This window comes from Haemorhous mexicanus, chromosome 11 (assembly GCF_027477595.1).
Source record: "Haemorhous mexicanus isolate bHaeMex1 chromosome 11, bHaeMex1.pri, whole genome shotgun sequence".
Taxonomy (NCBI): Eukaryota; Metazoa; Chordata; class Aves; order Passeriformes; family Fringillidae; genus Haemorhous; species Haemorhous mexicanus.
In genome coordinates this window covers 12,510,874-12,531,423 of record NC_082351.1, presented here as the reverse complement: position 1 = coordinate 12,531,423, position 20,550 = coordinate 12,510,874, and the positions used below count along the sequence as shown (strand labels likewise).

At 47.7% G+C, this 20,550-nt stretch overlaps 1 protein-coding gene across 1 annotated transcript; it reads right to left on the bottom strand.

Moving 5' to 3' along the window:
* Positions 1-60: 60 nt before the first annotated feature.
* Positions 61-18,996, bottom strand: COPG1 (COPI coat complex subunit gamma 1). The gene is made up of 24 exons (XM_059856512.1): positions 18,830-18,996; positions 16,329-16,381; positions 15,469-15,549; positions 15,302-15,373; positions 14,422-14,501; positions 13,524-13,599; positions 13,289-13,381; positions 12,870-12,956; positions 12,562-12,719; positions 11,863-11,996; positions 11,225-11,292; positions 10,298-10,486; positions 9,746-9,841; positions 8,146-8,389; positions 7,688-7,763; positions 7,285-7,388; positions 7,048-7,173; positions 6,584-6,652; positions 6,075-6,217; positions 4,452-4,623; positions 3,396-3,493; positions 1,940-2,078; positions 896-994; positions 61-328 (listed from the first exon to the last, which is right to left on the bottom strand). Exons 1-24 carry the CDS (start codon positions 18,864-18,866, stop codon positions 198-200), a joined length of 2,625 nt encoding a protein of 874 aa, XP_059712495.1. The 5' UTR covers positions 18,867-18,996; the 3' UTR covers positions 61-197.
* Between the last annotated feature and the right edge of the window lie 1,554 nt (positions 18,997-20,550).

The following is a 20,550-nucleotide window of genomic DNA, read 5'->3' as shown; positions in this document are numbered from 1 at the left end:
GGACAGGGAGCAGCGGCTACGACGCTGCGACGCGGGGACAGAGCGCGGCGTAGCCAGAGATTAAAAACATGGTGATTTTATAGACAAAGCCCCAAGTACAGCTGTACTGCAGAGAACACAAAAGCTGCTGTAGTGACCGTGATCCTTATTCTGCTGTCGGTGGGGGCTCAGAGTTAGGACAGTCCTAGAAAGGGGGCTTATCCGACGGAGGCCATGATCACATCCACAGGGAGCTCCTCTGCACTGCGGGCCGTGACCTGCATGGTCACCGTGTCAGTGAGAACAAGGCGAGACCGCACCAGGAGGTCATGGCCACCCCGGAACACACCTGCAGAGGACAGGGGGAGGAAGCGGTGAGCACGTTGCAGGCTGCTTTCCTCTGCAAGTCTGAAGATGAACACTACTGCAAAATCTGGCAAGTCCTAGTACTGGGCCAGGAGAGACCCTAAAGCAGCTCAGTTCCCATTCATTGTAACATACCTGGGACTCCTGCTACTGGGAAACCCATGAAACCAAAGTGTAAAATAAACTCCAGGTGAGAAGAGATCCAGGATTGTCTAAGAGCTCCAGTACTCATCTGTCCTGCTGGGCAAGGCTGCTATCTTTTCCACACCAGTCTCACTCCAAAGCAGGATGCCAGAGATCACAAGGACAGCCAATTCCACCCAGCTGAGCCTGGGGCTGATCCCAACATCCCCTCCACCACAGCACCCTCCCTGATCCCAAGACCACTTGCTCTACACTGCAAAGACAGAAATCATGGCAGGAACAAACTTCAAAATCTAACCCAGAGCACAGTGGACTCCGTCAGGAACTCCCGCCCTGATTTTCAATAGGCAGCTCTGTGCAACCTCCCAGAGCTGCTCCTCAAGCAGAACCTCATCCCATAGCTCACCTGCCAGGTACAGTGTGTGAGAGTTCTTGTTATCTGGCACTTTATCTGACCGCTCACAGGGCTGCATCCCCAGGAACTTCACAATATTGCTCACTGCCTCTGTTAGAAAAAAGCAATAAAATGGGCTCTGAGTCACAGATATCTTAACAGGGGCACATAAAGAGCACCTAAAAGTGACTCAAGCTCTCCCTACATGTTAGAGTTCACGTTCCTTGTCCTGAGGGACACAAACCACTGGTCATAATCATGGTTTTGGAGGTTACAAGGACTACAAAGGCGACACACAAAACCCCCACCACCATGGGAGAGTTCTGTTATCTGATGTAGCAAATGTGCAACAGAAAGAAGAGGGGGAGTGAGTCAGACAAAGGCAGGAGGAGAATGCAGCTGGCTGCACTTACTGCACAGCCCTGTCAGCCTGCTCGCTTCTCTGGAGACTTGAAAAGGGAGGAGATGTCTTGCAGGAGACACAGGTCTTCAGGAGAAATATGAAAAGGCCTCAGGGTGAGTATTTCAAACCCCAAGGGGCTGTTCAAGGAAGCACAGAAATGGCTACAGGACAAGGAAACTCTGCAAGGCATCAAAAGAACTGAGTTTTCACAGGCTCGTGAGTAAAATAGAAGGACTCTGATACATGATGAAAGAGAAGAGGGTTTACCCCACCAGCGTGCTCACCAGCCTCATGTCTTCTGATGTTTTCATTTTTTATTACTGGTCTCAAGAAGAATGGTGGGAGTTCATAAGTGAGCTATGGTCTGTCTACTTGGAAGGGTTAAGCACAAGAGCAAAGCAAGATATTCTCTTGCCTCCACAATCCAGCCTGGTCTCTACTGGTCACAAAACACTCACTAGTTTCTTTGAAACCAGAACTAACTTATTATGACAGTAACTGCAGCTCCCTTTTTAACAGCTGTGGTGTAAAGCTTGTGAAGGGTTTTGCCCCATTAGCCTTTCTGTGACAAATCTAAAGTGAGCCAGACTGAGCCTCTGGACTCTGCAAGAGGGAAAATAAGAGTTCTGCTGTGCTTACACACCCTTCCTTACCTTCAAGGGTTTTAATAGCAGATAAAGTAAAGGTTTCTTCCTTTTCAAACTCATCACCCACTTCATCCCAGGCAGCTCCAAAGTTTGGCTTCAGAACTCGCTGGATGTGATCAGCCACTGTGACCTCCAGGTCCTCAAGCTGGTGGTAGAAGAGGTTCAAGTGAAACATGGTTGTTCTTAACCCTGAAATCCTCAGAGTGAACTTTAGATTGGATTCCCTAAGATCAGGTGAATGCAGTAGACTGCCTCCACTTCCACTTCTGGTTTGCTACTGAGCAACTACTAGGCCTGAGAAAGGCACAGTGATGCCATTTCCAGGGCTTACAAACCACGTTCCTGCTCTGAGCACAGCTCTTGGTCTGACAGAGATCAAAGGACTGGACAAATGGCCAAAACAAAGGGAAAAACAAAAGCTTATAAATAACTGCTTGAGCATTTGCTTCCCTGAAATGCATGTAAGCTTGTGTTTTGCCTTTCTGGCTTATCATTTTGTAGGCTGGTACAGTGAGACACTGTCAGACATGTGCCGTCACCTAACGCTGGCACCAGGGTAGCTGAGCAGCTGCTGTGACAGCACCTGTGCAAGGCAGAACCAGGCTTGTCCCTCCAGAATATGTAATGAAGGACAGGCAATGCCCTGAAGGACACCAGCCTGCATTAATTCCAATGATTGCTGCAGAAAAGAATTTCCTCCTGATTCTAGATGAAACACGTTTAAGAGTTTAAGTATCACTCAATTGCCTTGGTGACTGGTAGGAAGCTGAAAGAAGTGTTAACCTTGTATGTTCCATTGTGAAAAACTCTCCCCACTCTTTCTGGGAAGACAGTGACTCACTGCACAGCAGTGCCTCTAATCAGATTCACAGCAGTGACAGGCAACGCACAGAAAACAGTCTCTGGAGCTAACAGGCCAAGCTGAGGCTGTGAACAACATCCCTTCCTCTCCAAGGAAGAGAGGTGCTTCTGCAGCACCACTGCTTTCAGCAGTCTCAGTGCGGGGGAGGGAAGAGCTCCACCTTCCCCAGAATAAGAACGAGGATGGCAACTTTCCTGTGCCAGGCAAGCCTCTAGACAATTAACTGTGCCACCACAGGAGCAACTTGTGGAGAGCAAAAGATGCCTGATAGCCCTCTGTCTCCATAACCCTGAGTGTGCCATTGCTGGAGCCCATAGGGCACAGTCAGCCAAACCTGGAGGATGCACCATGGCCTCTCAAAACACATATCCTGCACAGTCAGATGTCCATCTACAGTGCAACAGGAGAATACTCCAAATGAGACAAAGCAAGCTCTACAAACTCCCCTCTGCATCAGAAACAGCAAGAGCTCCCTCTACATGATGCTGCCCACTTTGGTGATGGTGATCACATCATTGCTTGCAGGGATCTAAGTTCAGATTGCAAAACCCCACAAAATGACAGCAGTTTCCATGATCAGGTACATGCCCAGCTTCTTACCACATACTCATCCTCATAACCCTCGTCGTCCGTCTCGCCCGTGCTGGGATCACAGTCCTTGACAGTGAACTTCATCATGCAGCTGAACGTGCAGGCCACTGGAGACAAGAAAGCAAATGCAGGCAAAGCTCACATTACCACCACATCCACACTCCCCTGAGCTAGAATGGGGTGGGAAGGTTTGGGGCAGCCAGGCTCTCCCCGTCACTGTCAGCTGCACAGGCTTAGCCACTGACCTAGAGAGAGCTCTCCAACAGTTTCTGTCTCTCAAGGACAAGCTATTTATTTATAAAATTAAGCAAACAGTGATAAAGACAGGCTCATGATGGTTGTACAAGACCATAATCCTCAGATAAAGTGCTATTACTAATGAACCTCACATTGTGTTGGGAATACTAACTAAACATGTCCCATAAGCACCTTGTGAAGAGGCAAGATCCACATAGAGGGATCAGTTCCTGCGCCTCTGAAATCAAAGTCCCTTGCACTGCAATGCTGCAGCTCATTAATACCACTCAGCTGGGAGAGGAAGTGATGACTCATCCCTAGAAGATGGGTACTGCTGAGTGAACAGCAGCAACAAGACAGCAGAGCAGTTCCAGAGCACAAACCAGGGAGACCAAAGCATAGGTAAAGCCTGATTCACGTTCTGGACAGTGGCAAACAGGGAGGGGGATGTTCAATTCAAACAGATATCCCATAAATTCTAGCAGTTTGTCTGAAATACCCCTTTGCTACTCAGAGCATCTGGGCACTCTCAGCATTTTACAAGCATCAGCCTCCCCATGTCTAACACAAAGAAAGGCTGAAGGACATGCCAGGGTGCACAAAAGACAACTCATCAGCCAGCTCTCACAGCCCAACTTGGCAGTACTACAGCACAAGGGAACCAGCAGAGGAGAATAAAGGCTTGACACCCCCCAAAACAGCAAAGACAAATCACACTCAGCATCACTCAGGGCTGCACCCATACACAGGCTATAAATATCTAGCTGGGATGTAAGGTAGAATGTGTGAGGATAAGCAATACAGGAAAAAAGAGTGCAGACTGTTTACCTGCTGTTGGATCCTCTTCAGACAGTGCCACCAGCGTGTAGCAGGTACCTGGCTGGTTGTACACCAGGGTTTTGGCAGGTACATAGCCAATGACCTCATACCCCTCTGTTGGCTCCATCTGCACTGTGACATTCTCCAGGATCTGATCATTCAGGGTGTTTGTGCAGTCAAACTAAACAGGAAAGGGGAAAGCAGCAACAGCTTGAAGCTGCTCACTACTCCTTGCAGAGCAGCCTTAGCTGAGGCACAGTGGGAGCGGGGTGTCAGCCCGTGAACCCCCAGCTCTCTGTGCTTCCATGGTGCACCTTGCTATCAGCTGGTTCATGACAGAGCATCTTGACTAAAGAGTGCTCATTTAAATGCTTTAGGGGAGAAACTAAAACCCTGCTGGGGAGTCCAGTGCTCCAGCAAGCTTTTTTTTTAAGGAAACAAGACTTAAAATGAACCAGCACACACCAATCCAAGGTCTGCCCTCTGCAACTCAGGCAGGATCACAAATTCAGTGAGGGCAGGGATGTGTCAGATCTTGCCTGTTTCAGTTCCACCAGTTAGTATGGAATTTTTTCCTCCAATTTCCAGTCATTCCTGGTTAACTCTTTGCTCTACAGAAATGCAAGTACTGTGTTGCCTATGTCATCCCACTTGAAGCTACAGGGACACAGTGCCTTCACAGCAGATGGAAAGATGATTGTTTGCATGGCTTGAACAAGGTACAGCCTGAGCAAGTTTCAGCAGGCTTGAAGTTTTCAGCAAGTCTAAACTTGCTGATTAGATTTTGTTCCAGCTGCAATGCCAAATCTCTTAAGCTCACACAATTGCATCTGGTGGATGGACAATAGAAACAAAGGTCAACCCCTGTGGGGGCAGTGTAAGCAGTTCTGAGCTTTGAGGAAGGAGCTGGCCAAGGACAAAACACTGCTGCTCACAAGCTAGCAAAGGACTCTCTGTGCCTCAGACTCCCTGAAGCCCAGGCAAGGGGACTGGCACATCAATCCTAACATCCCACATATAGCGGCAGTGTGGTACAGCCAAAGCCAGGATGTGCAGAAGAAAGCACCTGTGTACAGGCTAAAACAAAACATAGCAGATGAAGAGCTCTCCCCCACTGGATCCCTTTCTTGGGTACCCTTTTCAGCTTCTCAGATGTAGTAAGCTTCACTCTTTCATGCCCAAACCATAGGCTTGGGTACTCTGAAGAAAGAACACAGATCCCCCTGCCAACTCCTGAGTGAGAACAGTCCCACCTAGTGCTTGCTGGATTTGACTGTACCTGTAAGCATTGCTCAGAGACACCCCCCACCCTTATTAATTTTCTTTGGGGTTCTGCTACCATGGATAAGAAACTAAGGACTACTCATTGCAGTGTCGTGCTTTGAACACAGAGTGTGGGTGCTGCATCTCTGGAAGTGTTCAAGGCCAGGTTGGATGGAGTTCTGAGAAACCTGGTCCAGTGAAAGGTGTCCCTGTCCATGGCAGGGGGGTTGACACTAGATTGCCTTTAAAGTCACTTCCAACTCAGGCCATTCTATGATATCTCTGAGAGCTGTCTTCACAACAAAGCTCTTAGCCAGTCAGGAGCTTATCTTCTGAGAATCCTCAGCAGCACACCCCATAGCTACCCACCTGGAACACCATGTGGTTGACAAAGGTGTGCTTCGTGCAGCGAACCACATACTCTGTCTCCAGCTCTGTCAGGGCCACAGGCTCTGGGGAAGACTTGAAGAGTGGGCCCAGCCCCCGAAACTCTGGGATGGCCCCCAGTTGCTCTGAAATAGAGGACACAAATTACTGCCTTCCTCAAGACACAAGGAGGTGTTAGCAGTGTCAAACCCCTTGTTTCAGCTGCCAGAAGCTGCTACAGCAAGGAACTATCCATCAAATACTCATAAACATTCCCTAGAGACTTTTAAAATGAAAAAGAGTCATCCTTTGCTCATGACTACTGCAAGACAGAAAAAAGAGGACTGCAGGCACCCCAACCCTCCAGGAGTGAACAGCTGACGTGAAGTTGGGAGCTCATGTCACTCACTGCAGGAAGGGAAGAAGAAGCCAGAGGGGCTAAGGCAGGCTCAGCAAGAGGTGGCTACAGAGTTCTCACACATGGACAGAGGAGAGGCCTTGCATCAATTTACCTTGGAATATTTCTTGCCGTGTTGCTGCCACTTTCTCTGGCTGTTTCACTACAGCAACAGGGGCATTTTCTGCAAATGAAAAAGAAATCACTCAAACAAAAACAAACCCAAAAGAGTTGAAGGAGAAGAGTAAGAAATGACTAAACAAGAAAACAGATCAATGTCTGGAAAGGAATTTGACTAAGGAAAGCAAGGGAGCTCATTTCTCATTTCATATAGACTAGACACTCGTACTTGGCTTCCTAAGCAGCTTTAGAACTGCAGCAGCTCCAGTGAGGATTGCCAGCTACTACTATTATTAGCAGTTGGACTAAACTGAAACATTAATGTGAGAGCAACCAGATTTGCAGGCCTTAGTCTTTCCAGGAGATGCAATCCCACAAAATTCAAATAGGATGGAGCCCAGCAATTCTCAGCAAGCCCAAAGCAGGGAATCACTAGCATTCAGGGGACCGATTCCTCACCTGCTCTTTGCTCAATGATAGGAGCTGTTGCCAAAGGAACAGATTTTAAGTCAAAGGGTTTCTCAGAGGGCTCCAGGGTGTACTGATGCAGAGCCCTCTCTAGGCCAGGGATGGACACCGTCAACCCTGGGGACAGAAGGGACAGGTCACTGAAACCACAACAATGCCAGGTCTTTAGTTTAACTCTTGTTAGACCAGAAAGAGGTGCGGACTTGTTTTAAGGCCTTCCTGCAGTACCATTCAGGATGTAGCCAGCATTGAGGGCCTTCTGCTTCTGCTCCAGAACATTCAGGTAGAAGGTGGCTCTGTCTCTCACTTCATTGTCATCATCCATCACACACCTAAGGGGAAAGTGGGAAACTTTCTTCAGAATCCACATGACTAAGAAACATCACAGGGCCAGAAAAAATATGCCATAGGGGAGATCCAGCAAGCTCCTCGTAATTATATTAGAAAAGCAGTAATCTCCCACACATGGCTTCTGTCCACTTTGTGGTGCTGAATGCACTGGTGATCCTATCATAGGATCACAGGTACCCCCTGCACCTTCTCAGACCCACAAGTAGAAGAGACTAGACAAGCTCTCAAGCAAACAGGGTATTTCACCCAGGATGTTGAAAAACTCTGAGGCCCAACTGACCTTCTCAGTAACACCAAGATACTGGGTAACATCTCCTCATTCTGAGCCCCAAACTTGGCAAGGGCACTTACAGCACCTGTAGCAAAAGTCATGAAAACTGAATTAGAAAGCAAAGGAATCAGCTGAAGTTTCCTCCATTTCTTGGCCTTGATCAAACATCATGTCAGAAATACCACACTAGTAAACTGGGTACATTAGTAAAACTGTGACTAGAAAGAAGCAGAGGTGAAATAAAGTGCCTGCAAACCTTTGTCTAGTTTCAGAACCAGTGCATATTCCTTCCCACTTCTCAGCCACAGGCCGCCTCTTCCATCAATACTACTGCAGGATCTTTGCTGTATAAAAGAATCTGCTCAGGCCTAGAGCAAATCACAACCCTCAAAAGCAGAGGCATTCATACACTATGGCTCCCTGAAGATCTGTCCAAGGACAGAGAACTTTCCAGGTCTGTCACTTACCTGCCCGGACTTCTTCGTGCTCCAGAACAACCCTGTTGTAGATGAAGCGAATATATTTGGAGGGGTTGTTGGTTTTGGGCCCTTCCTGCCCCAAGAGGTGGAGGATACGAGTGGCCAGCACAGTGAACTCGCAGTCCTCAATGAATTCACAGAGGTGAGACAGGCCTGTCTCTTTGCTCTCTGAGTTCTCCTCAATAATGCTGATGATGCAGTCCACAATGGCTCTCTTATATTCAAAGCCACCCTGAGGAACAAAAGGGAACTGCTCAGCTGGAAATATCACAGTACTTTAGAGACTGAGCTAGCCAGACAGGAGAAACATTCCTTTGATAGGTCACTCACACTCAGTGCTTTTTAATGTGTGCTTGAAAGGAGGAGGGCAGTAATTTTGCCCTCACTTTTGACCCTCTTTACACCCAGAGGGCCAGCTAATATTCCAGCTCTCTTACGAATGGCTGTACTGGAGAAAAAAAACCCAGAGTCCTAACCCAAGAATAAAAGGATTCATCTGGCTGAAGGGTTTTTATCTCCATCAAAATCCCCTGCTGCTAGAATTAGTGCTTAAAACCAGCCATATGGAAGCAGAAAAAACCCAACCCTCTCTCCTTTAGCACTAGACATCTGAGGATGAATCACAAGAGAAATGTATGAAGGATCCTATCTGCCACAGCAGGACACAGCAAATAGCTCCATTAGTGTGGGATGATAGGCAATCAATACCTCCCCAGGTACAGCCACAACCTGACATGCCAGTGATGCTTGGCAATCTTCAGACATTATTTACTGATGTCCTCAATACACACCAGGGGATTAAACTGCACACTACCCTCTGCCAATTACATGCACAGTGCTGGGAATTTGGATCTTTCTGGAGCTACTTCAGATTAAAAAAGCTTTAAAACAGAATGGTTTGAAGTACAAAACCACATTCAAAATGATACCATCCACCCACAGAAAATATGGGAAAGGAGAATGGTCCATTTCTCACAGGAGCAAAATGAGATGCTCCAGTTTGTTCCAAACTGAGAGGCTGTAATTGGCAGGAAGTGATGTCAGAGCAAGCAGCGGTGCCAGCTGTGCTGCAGGCATGTTGGATCATTTAGAAACAGCCTCAGCAAACCTCTGTAAAGCTGTCTTTTTGTCATTTTTGTCTGACTGAATACAGAGAATGGTTATGGGTACTCGTGATCCCTTCACTGCCAGAGCACAGACACCAGAACAAAAGTGGTCCCGTGTCATCAATAAATAGGTTGCTATCAAATCTTTGTGTACAAGACAAAACTTCTTGGAATTTGCTGTCAAAGTATAAAACAAAGCTGGTTCAAATGTTAAACACACATGGACTGCCAGCAGATCTGCTGTTGCTTCCATTTGCTTTGAGAGTTAATAAACCCCACCCCGCCAAAAAAAAATCACAGAATGAAAACCACACTAAAAATATGCCTGGCAGTATGCTTATAACTATTGTGCACAGCTGGGGGTTTCTGCAAACCTTTTAGAGAGGCTTTCACTGCACAGCCTTATCGGTAAAGCTTGACACTCATAGGGAGTACTGTTCATGCACACAAGCAAGGCAGACACAGCTGTCCTGCCAACTCACCTCCTCCCGAAGCATAGTGAAGAGGAAGTTCATGAGGACGGCGTGCTTGCGAGGGTACTTCTGACACAGAGCATTGATGGCCTGCACCACTACCACCTGCAGGAAAAGGGGGCAAGTAAAAAACAATTCTGTTTCACTCTGCAGGAAAAAATAGCTGAATTGTATCAATTTTCTGCTGGCCTCCCTAGGCTGGAAATCATGTTTTTGTCTTTATTTAGACAACAAATGCAGTTCTAGGAGGTACAATCCTAAGAATTGGAGGAGATAGATCTTTATGCACTGGCCAGCCCTAAAGAAAGCCCACACCCACTGGAAAGAAGGAGGAGATTTGATTCTCAGAAGGCATCTCCCCAGAAGAGGGTTTGTGACTTTGGAGATGTAGAACAGAGGCATGGCTTAGGCAGACAGCCTCAAATACTTTGTCCTCCCTGCAAACATTCTGCTGCTCCTGGAAGCAGCTCCAGCCAGGTTTAGAGCATACACACAAACATGGACAAAGACCATGAAGTTTCTTCAGGAATCTGGGTGTCCCTCCTCCTCCCACTTCCTTACTTTGAACTCGTCTGAGATTTCTGACATGAAAGAGGAGATCTGCTTCATGAGCCGGTCAATGCTGCTCTCACTGCCAGTTTTCAGCAGGGTGGTGATGGCCAGGGTGGCGATGCTGCGGTTGGAGTCTGTCACAAGGTTCTCCAGGTCCAGGTTACAGGCAGTCACAGCAGATGGGTGCTTCATGGCCACCTACAGCAGCCAAGGAAGAATGAAAATCCCTCAAGAGACGCAAAAGGCCCAGTTGGCAAAACCCAGCAAAACTCACTCCTTCCTATAGAAATAAGTGGTATAGACTGCACATGAGAGACATTTCAGACAAACTAATCTGGAGTTAAGGTAACAAGCTCTTTTTTCCTGCAGAATTGCACCCCTTGCTGGAAGAAAAGCAGTAGCAATAAACAGTCTTTTATTATTTTTAACTCTCTGATTTTGCTCTATATAGTAAGAAAAGAAAGCTATGAATTCCCAACAAAAATTTAGCCAGGCTAGCTGTGCAAAACAGTTCTGTAGGCAGAAGCACAGCAGTTACCAGACACTGCCATTCTCTCTTTTTCTTTTATAGTGTTTATAAGGAGAAAGGAAAAGCTGGAGCAAAGACTACCACAGAGCAGGCAAGAAGCATCACCAAGATTTGATCCCTGTTTTACAAGGAGCTTCCTCACCATGGGAAGCTCTGAAGGGAAAGCCATAATACTAAGACTAGTGACATTCTAAGAGACCAGTGAAAATTATCAGGGTTTTTTTTTTTTCTTCTGTAGAGTGTTCTTTGAGGTTTTATTCCAGACAGAAAGCAATGATATGTAAGGCTGTAGCACAAGACAGAGGCTATTCACACAAAATCATCACGTAATCTGACTGCCGCCTTCTGCAGTCTGCACCTCCCTGTACATCAGACACTACTGGAGCTCCCAAGAGACTGGCTCCTACCTTGTTGAGGGTACGGACAGCTGCGTATCTCAGAGCTGCTTTCGGGGAGCTGCAGAACAGCTGCAGAACTGCAAGGTGGGAAAACCAACACAGGCAGATGTTTAGGCACTCTATTATTGAGAAGTATTTCATACCTAAAGCAAGAGCTTCAGCAAAGAGACAGTTGCAAGCATAAGGTAACTAGAAAAATGCTTAAGAAGCAATTGTGCCTTTAACAGATTCCTCCCTTCTTCTTGTCCCCTTTGCCTTTGTCACATCCCTGCTGATGACTAACTGTTACCTACCTCCCTCTTCTTCCACAGTGCTGCTATTCTCTGCTCCTTGTGAAAGCCAAATTCATCACCTTGTTATCTTTCCTATTAAGTAATTTGAACTGCTTTTCTCCATTTCACACAAACCCTGGTCCTTTCCCAGAACAGACCCATGAAGTAACCACACTTGAACACACCAGGAAATCCTTAACAAGAACAAAGCTATTCACACACACCACAGGCTCTCAGCAGCAGCATAAAGCAACAAAGGATAGAGCAGCATAAAAAGCCTGAAACTACACAAGGCCCTTGTTTCTTGGGGCAATCAGCAGGGTCAACACTGGAGGCTCATAATTCCCTCACAGTGACCATAAGCACCACACTTACCTGAGACAGCTGGAGCCAACTCCTTGGCAGTGCAGTTGGGCAGGTTAACAATGGCAGATGCAGCTTCATACACCACCATCTCATGCTTGTTTCTCAGGCAGCTCTCAATGAAATCAAACAGAGGGCTATCGCGGCTAAGGGACAAAAAACCCACAAGATTGAATTAGAGCAAGGTACTAACAGAAATTAAGAATTCAGCAGCAGAAACTGGCAGGTCCCACAGCCCACGGAAAGGCAAAAGCAGCCATAAACCCACTCTGTCCCCAGATTTTGCAGTGATCATACTGTACTTCCAGCATGCTTGACAGTCAGGCTGTCTTCTGAGAAGACACCCTCTGCCTTACAGCCTAAAGGGAATCCCCCTCAACTCTCACACAATAGGAAATGACTGTACACACCACAATTCTTATCCACCAGGAAGCCATACTGCATACATGCTAGATAAACAATTACAGAAGGCAGAGAAAATGAAGAAGTCCAAAGAAACAAGTATTTGATGTGCAAGCAAGACTGATAGAAGTCATCTCAAAACAACCACAAAGACATCCTATATTTTCTCTGCTTTTATCCAACAATAAGAGGGTAGAAGCAGCATGCTGCTCTTCAAAGACAGAAATAATGAGATGGCAAGTGAGCCTGCAAGAGGAGACGAAAGCAGGACCAAAAAGTTCTTTCAGCAGGGCAAAGGAACCTGCTCACCTGCCAGCCTCCTCCTCCAGCAGCTTGCTGGCTATTCGGATCATCAAGCAGTAGGCAAACGGGGACTTGAGGCCATGGCGTGTGAACTTGCTGAGCATCTTGTTGACTGCCAGGCGGTCGTTCTTCCGCACATGGTACAGCAGGCCCAGGGCATGGTACTGTGCAGGGAAAGAGAACGTCACAAACCCACGGTGGGTTCCTTCCCCCTTTGTCCCCTCTGTCGCCCAGAGGTGCCTGGCTGAGCTCCAGCAATTTGCTCTATGCCCAGCTGCTGGTGGCTATTCCCCTGGTGGAGGTGGGTGTCCTACCTGCACCATGATATTGTCACTGGAAGCTGCCTCCTGAGCCTCGTTCACCCAGCGCTTTACCACATCATAACTGGTCTTCAGCAAGTGCTGGAAGGAGATGAAGCCACAACAACCCGTTAGATAAAAATGGAGGAAGCTTTGGGAATTTCAGCTTTTATTAAGAAGCAATGAGCCTTCCCCATGAGTGTGCTGACAGCAGCAATTTATAGAAGAACAAGGGATCAGCATGCAGAGATCTGGCCATGACAGCTGCAGCCTCAGGAGGTTGATGATCTCTAACAAAGTCAGCGCCAGTCCCTCAGTTCACAAAGACAGGAATAACAATAAAATCCTGAAACTCCCAAGATGTCCAGTCCCACCATAGATGACTGCTTCCCTGTTTGATTGTCCCTCAGGCCTGTGCTGCAGGGAGTACATACCAAAGACGATACGAGAGCAGAGCTGGACACACTTGGCACTTTGTCAACAATTGCCTGCTTCATGTAGCGCTCAATGGCCTGCAACATGGTACTCTGCAGGGAGAGGGAAACAATACCGATATGGGAAAGCAGTTCTGAGTGTGAAAGGCATGAAAAGCAAAGTGGAAAGTGGGATGGGGTAAAGTAGGAAAAAGTGAAGGGCACAGAGCTGCCCCATGGGAAAAGCAGCACTTACATCAGTGATCTGACAGAGTGCTCTCACAGCAGGGCCTCGGTAATTGTCATCCTTCCCAGTCATGTCTTTGGTTAAGCTGGGAAAACAGGAAGCTCTCAATATGGCACTCCTGAGCCAGCAGCTCTCAGGTGCACACACAGTGCACACAGAGCAGCAGGCAGCCAGCATCTCGGCTGAATGCCAAGCAGGCAGCTGCAGGTGTCAGGCAAATCCCACTGGGGTGGGAAGGCAGGAGGACTGCTACCACCACCCTAACTAGAAGAGTGTCAGGTTGTATTCTGACTCTGTCAGTGGTTTTCTTTTCTTCTTTTGTATAATTGCATGTATTTTTTTTCACTTTTCCTAATAAATTGTATTTATGTATTACAGAAATGTAAATATCTGACTTGGAGTCTCTCACTGGTTTTGCTTTCAAACCAGAACACATGATCAGCAATTCAGGAATAACTCATAGAGGGGAATTTTGTTGCCTGGTGAAGTCGTATTCAGTGCTGCTACGGGAGAAGTAAATCCTTGTCTACCTGTTGAAAGCCTTGGGATTTATGCCAGAATTCGTCAAACCATTTCAAGGCATTCAGACAGGAGTTAATGAAAAAGCCTTTGCAAAAGGGGAAAAGCCAGCAGTGCTACCATGTCATGTAACCAAGAGACACTCCAGACATCCATGGGCATGGGTTATGGGGACACAGCATATTCTGCATACATCACTATGAGTTTAATGTCTGTATTTTATTGGTCTTTTATAAAGGAAAACTTTTTCCTCACCAAGGGCATTCCCTATTGTTATTACTCCCTGTGTTATTCCCTCATCACCCTGCTCAGGGACCACTTCAAGAAGCTGGACAGACATTACTGAAGAGCATGTCAATATTACAGCAAGAAAAGTGACATGACTGACCTGCTAGTAACAATGATCACATCTTCTGCAATAGAAGACATCTCTTTGATAGTGAGGTAACACATCCTGCGAAGAGTTGGCTGGCAAGGAAATAAGCAAGAACATCATCAGCTGAGGTGATCCCAGATAGGAAGGGATCTCAGTTTTCCCTGCTTACATAATTTTATCATGAAGATCACAAGAACTTGATACCTTCAGAGTGCGTCACTCCCTGAGTGTGAAAGATGTACATAATCCAGACTGATTAACAAAACACCTCTTCCTCTTCTAAATCCCTCAATCTTAGGGTGAGGCCACAGAGATACCAGATTTAGCTGGATCTACAGTTTCATCTTCCACTTGTCATTCATATGAACAAGGAGAAAGCCTTGAAACTATTTGCTGGTTTGGTGGTTTGAAAGCCTTGTGTTGCTCCAAAAGCAAGAAAGCAAACAATTTATATTCCTGAGTCTGGGGATTTCTGCACTGATCTCATGATTTAAAGCCTTGCAGTTTGGGGGACAAGTAATGACAGTGCTACTGCTTTGAGTAGGCACTAACTCTCAGCCTCCTCCAAACACACAATTGTTGACTCTCAGCAGGATATTTTAATGCTAGGCACAAAACACAGTAAAATCCACCTGCCTACCACAATCTCAGAGTTAAATGGCAATTTAAAGAGAGGAATCTCTGCCTCAAGAGCAGTGCATACTTCAGTTAAGCTGCTACAAGATCTGGGAAGGGCTAGAAAGCTGATCACCATTTCTAAACTTTCACCCTACTCTTCCCACTCAGATCAGGTAGCTTCAGACAGGACAGAAAAGCTGATTGTATAAAAATGTGTATCTCAAGGGACAAATTGTCCCACCAAGTAAATACAGAAAACTAAAGGCAGACTTACATCATTGGACTGAAACAGCTTGGTCATAGCAAAGAAGGATTCGGTGGCTTCCATGACACCAAGGTGCTCCCCCTAGTTGTGTGGAAAGAAGAAAGGAAATCCCAATTATCACAACCAGCTTTGGGCCTGATACACGTCTGTATAGATGTGTATTTTTTCTCTCTTACCTGGTTTATGAGATACAAGATCTTGGTGAGGATATGAGCACATTTTCGTGGGTTTATGGGAGTCTCATTAAACACTCGAGCCTGGAAACAAAGCACAGACAAGGACTGACACTGACCCCCCTTGTAAACATTGTCCTGCCTATCCCAACTACACATTGTGAGTGAGGTATGGCAAGATACTTAATGACTTTGTCTCAGATTTCCTTTTAATTACTGTTAAACATGAACCCCTTTAAACAGCTGGTTTTGCAGTCTGGGAATACAAATCCAAGAGCAATAGATGTTTAAAGGCTAAATTCTCATCACATTTTCACCCACACTGGTCTGCACTGTGTGCTAGTTAAAACACCACTCTTCTGACAGACAAGCTTGAGCTTGCTGAGACTACAGGAGCCAACACCATTCCCAACCTCACAAGCAAACAGAGAATGCTGAACCAACAGGGGCTGGGGATTGAGATGTTCACCTGCTCTTGAAAAGAATGGCATTTCTTCAGAGAAAATTCATAAAACTGTTTAATAACCACTCACATCCCTCTCACTAATATTGTCATCCACAAGACATTTGGAGTGTCCAAGGCCACTTTCCCAATCTTCCTGGTCTGGGGTAAGCTTTCCCAGATAATTTTATTCCTTTTATTACTATTTATAGTTCACAGTCTTTAATTTGTTACAGAGACCATTTCAACCGTCTCCCTTCATCTGTCCAGTAATAAAATAAGAACTGTTGCCCATTTCTTTCAGAGCAAGCAGGACTGTAACAAACCCTCATTTTCTTGCTGAAGTTCTCCAGTGACCTACTCAAGAGAGGGAGAGACTCTATCCAGTGGGGTACACAGAGGAGATGGTCTTAAGATTTACCTCTTGCAAGACTGCACTCTTCTCCAGGTGCTGGAATGGGTTGGAATTCCCACCTGCAAAACAAAAAGAATAAAAGTCTCTCCAAGACTAGGGCCACGGGAAAGCAACTTTTTAACCATGCCCATACTTTAAAAGCAGTCTGAGCATTTTGGGATGATTTTCTTCATAACACCAAGCAATGAGAGCATCCTCTTTGAAGTAATATTAACTGGATGTCTTCATGGCAGGCAGGGAAGGCAGAGCAGACAGGATATTCTTCAATTTGCCATCCCCTCCAGAATAACTGACTGTGAGCTGAGGTAGACTGATTACCTGTAAAACAACTGTGCCCCACTATATCCCCAAAGACTATTTCCAGCCTGGGCTGGGAGCTTCCTGGCAGTTAGAGCATCAATAGGACAGGCCTAGCTTAGACAGAAAGAGGTACCGCTTGCCAGACTGGTGAGTCAGGAGTGTTTTATCCCTCCCATATAAACCAAACAAAAATCCACCAGTAAAGTATTTTTGGCTCTGTCACTAATTAAGAGAACAAGACAGCAGACTAGATAGGCTGGACACAAAGTAACTGCCATTGTTCCACTTAACAAAGTAAATTATACTAAATAATTAGAATCCCCCAGCAATTAAGGATGAAATAATCAGAGGGAAAAGCACTAGCATTCTGCATGCTCTCTATTAGATTGCCTCCCAAGCATTTGTGAGCTGCAGCTTTTCAAAAGCTGCTAGTTATTGATAAGCAGGTTTTAATTAGAACCTGTGGTCAGCCTAGCCCTGGGACAGAATGCAGCCTTTTTCAGGGTTGTTCTAGTGTTTGTTCCAAAGCCTGGTCTACTAGAGAGAACATCTCCTGGGCCAAAATCTGACCTGATCCAAGCTTGAAGCATGCTAGGCAGGTGCCAGGAGCCCTTTCTAGAGTAAGCCTTACATACAAAAGCAAACACATCTGCACTCTGGCTCCTTCCGGGTTCATAAAATGCCCTCCTCTGGCTCAGGAGAAGTTTGCAAAGGCAGCAGGTGGCTGAACAAAACACAGACACTTATGTGAGGTAGAAGAGGTAGAAGAAAGCAAGGGGAAAAAGCAAAAATGTCTCTAGTATGAGTATGAACCAAGTTCTAGAATTAGTACGTGAATGTGTTCCAAAAAACCTGCCCAGCAGCCCAGTATTTCCATGGTCCAGCATGTCTACAATCCTTAAATCAGCCATGAACAACACCGCATCACCTCTTTATCCTTCATAGTGCTAAGGATCCTGAAATCCAATGTACATGGGGTCTCAGTCCTCACAGCACCCTGCATCAGTTTTCTTCCATGGAGAGGGAGAAAGTTGCAGGGAGGGCAGAGGTTGTGTGTTCATAAAATTCCTAATATTGGAAAACTATCAACAATTTATTCTGATTTGTAGAGAAACATAATTTTGTGGCCAAAATGACATGTCAAAGGGAGTGGGAGCAGGTCATCCAAGGCGAGCAAAACCACAGATGGAAAGCAAAGAAACAGAAGCCAATTAACTGGATCCGTGCATCTCCTGCCAGCCCTAGCCATTGGTGATGTCAATACCTTGATGGGTGTGGCAAGGTACAAATGAAGAACAGCCCCCAAAATTAAAGCCAAGAGCAATTCCCCTCCAACAGCTGCCTCACTAAATTCTCTGCTTATCAAGATGTCACTAGAGGCCTTGGAAAAGGGAAACAAGGGCAAAGCATTGAATGCCCATTAAGATGAAAAGAAAGCACAGTCACATAGAATAATCACCAAAATGTAAGCTGAATCAATTTGCTTCAGGACACACTGATTTGTTATGCAGAGCAAGATGTGTAAAAAGCTTCATAGGAAGATGAAAAAGATACCACAAAGCTAAACCAAGAAAGGAAACACTGTCTTATGATGCACTGCTTCCACCTGAATTACACATCACATAAAATATCAACCTCTTCCTTACTAATCGGCCTAAAGTTTTGAAAACTCAGGCAATCACTTCATGTTTCCTTGGTGCTCTCAGATTTTCTGATCCATCGAAAGTAGCAGTGATTGTGGAGCCAGAAACGATGAACTGGATTCTACCTGGCTATAGCACCTGGTTCCAGAGCTGGGCAACTGTGAACAGGGCTAAAGTGCTCAACATTTAGTCTCAGGCTCTGCATCTGGTGATGTGGCAGTAACCTCGGTGTGCTGTGCCGATGCAACCCGTTTATCCTCCGGCTGCAGCTGCGAGAAGGAGGCAGCAGACTGCTCTAGTGCTCCCATAGTGCTCCCACAGTGACCCCATAACGCTCCCACAGTGCTCCCCACTGGTTCTATGCACACCAGCAAGCCCCCGCCGCCAAGCTGGCACCGAGCCTCCCCTCCCAGCTCCCTCTGTCCCTCACAGATCCCCATTTCCACTGGAGGGGTCTCTTCCCTCACAGCTCTCCCCGCAGCCACGAAGGGGTCCCCCATCACCGATGCCCTCCGTACCCACAGCGGGGTCTCTCCCCTCACAACGCCCTCGGCCTCCCCTCACCCGACTCCTCGTCCTTCTTGTCGAACTTCTTCAGCATGGTGCTACGGAGCGGCCTGTCGCTGCAGCCCTCCCGTCCCGTGGCAGTGGCAGTCCCAGCCTAGGTCCCGATTTCGATCCTGATCCTGATCCTAGACCTGGTCTCGGCACGGCCCCCGCCCCTTCCTGCCCCCGCCCTTTCCTGCCAGCCTGTCACTGTCACGGCGGCCGCCGCACTGCGCAGGCGCGGAGCCGCCCCCTCGACGTATACAGGGCGTGGCGCGGAGTCGTGACTGACAGGAAAGGGGCGGGGGCAATCGACAGCGGCGCGGTCTGATTGGCGGAGGACGGGGGCGGGGCTGACGGGGCGGGGCTGACGGGGGTCCGGGTCGGGGTCAGCGCTGGAGGGGCGCTGGCACTGCAGGGGACGCTTGGACACTGGGGCTGCAGGGGACACTGGGACACTGCTCGGTACACTGGGGCTGGGAGAGCACAGGGCAGGAGGCACTGGAACCAGGGGAAACACTGGTGATGGGGCCTGGCACTGGGATCCCCGAGCTGGGCAAGGGAAGGGCACTGGGGAGATGAGGGGGCACTAGCGGCAGAGGGGGCTGAAGCATGGGGGCACGCTGAGTCTCGGGGAGGACAGATGAGACACAGGGGCAGAACATGGAAATGAGGAGATCCTCGCAGGCTCAGCGTCCCAGGAACAATTGGGAGTGGCAGGGGAAAACCCCCTTCTGGGAGTTGGACACTTGTCACTCAGGCTGCCTACCCTGGAGTGTCCCACTTGGATGCACCAGCTCTGGAAGGTCTTCCTAGGACCTCTGTCCCCCACTGCTACTGGTACCCTGTCTCTACCCTGGACCCCACACTCTAGGCTCAGCCCCACAGCACACACCCAGTGGGTGCAAGGGGGTATCTCAAGGGCCCAGGCACTGCCCAGGCACCACCTGAGCCTCAGGTCAGGCAGAGATGGCAAAAAACCTTTTACCCACCTTGCCACTTCATCCCAAGCCACCATCTGCTGGCACATCCCTTCCTGAAATCTGTCCCTTCCATGGAATGTGGGGTCACCCCAGTCACTTCTGCCCCTTTCCCAGAGCCAGTGCCCACCCCACAGTGTGAGGGCTCACTCACCCTGCAGCAGGTAGTCATCGAAGAGCATGGCCGTGTCCCCCAGCAGCTCCAGTGGCCCCCCTGCAGGTGTCTCCCGGCCTCAGCCTAGCTTGCACCACCCTGTACTTTGCACGGGGCGGCCGCACTCTGCTCTGCACTGCTCTTATCTCCCAGCTGGGCTGAAAGCAGCAGCTCCAGTGGCACCACATGATTTCCCTGTTGGCCCAGAGCTGCTATGGGCGCCCTGGGCCACGGTCTGGCTCTGCTGTAGGTGCAAGGTCTGACACCCCTCATGTGGAATTTAATGACCTCCTGTGCTGGCCTTGGCCCAGCACATGCCCTCACAGCATCTCTGGGAAAAGGAACACAAAATGTAAGTGTAAAGGGGTGCAGAACAGTTATAAAGCACAAGCTGTATTTGATACCACATTTTATTGTGCACACTAACTCCGGCTTTGAGGCTTGGCCAAGCTTTGTGGAGGATTTTGTGTTCTTCAGTCACCCCGAGAGAAGATGCACCCGGGAAAAGCTGCCTGGCTGGATGCAGCCCCTTTGGAGACATCTAGGTAGTGGATGAGCAGGGAGCAAAGCCAAGCATAGAAATCCCTGTAGTGCCTGAGGCTGGG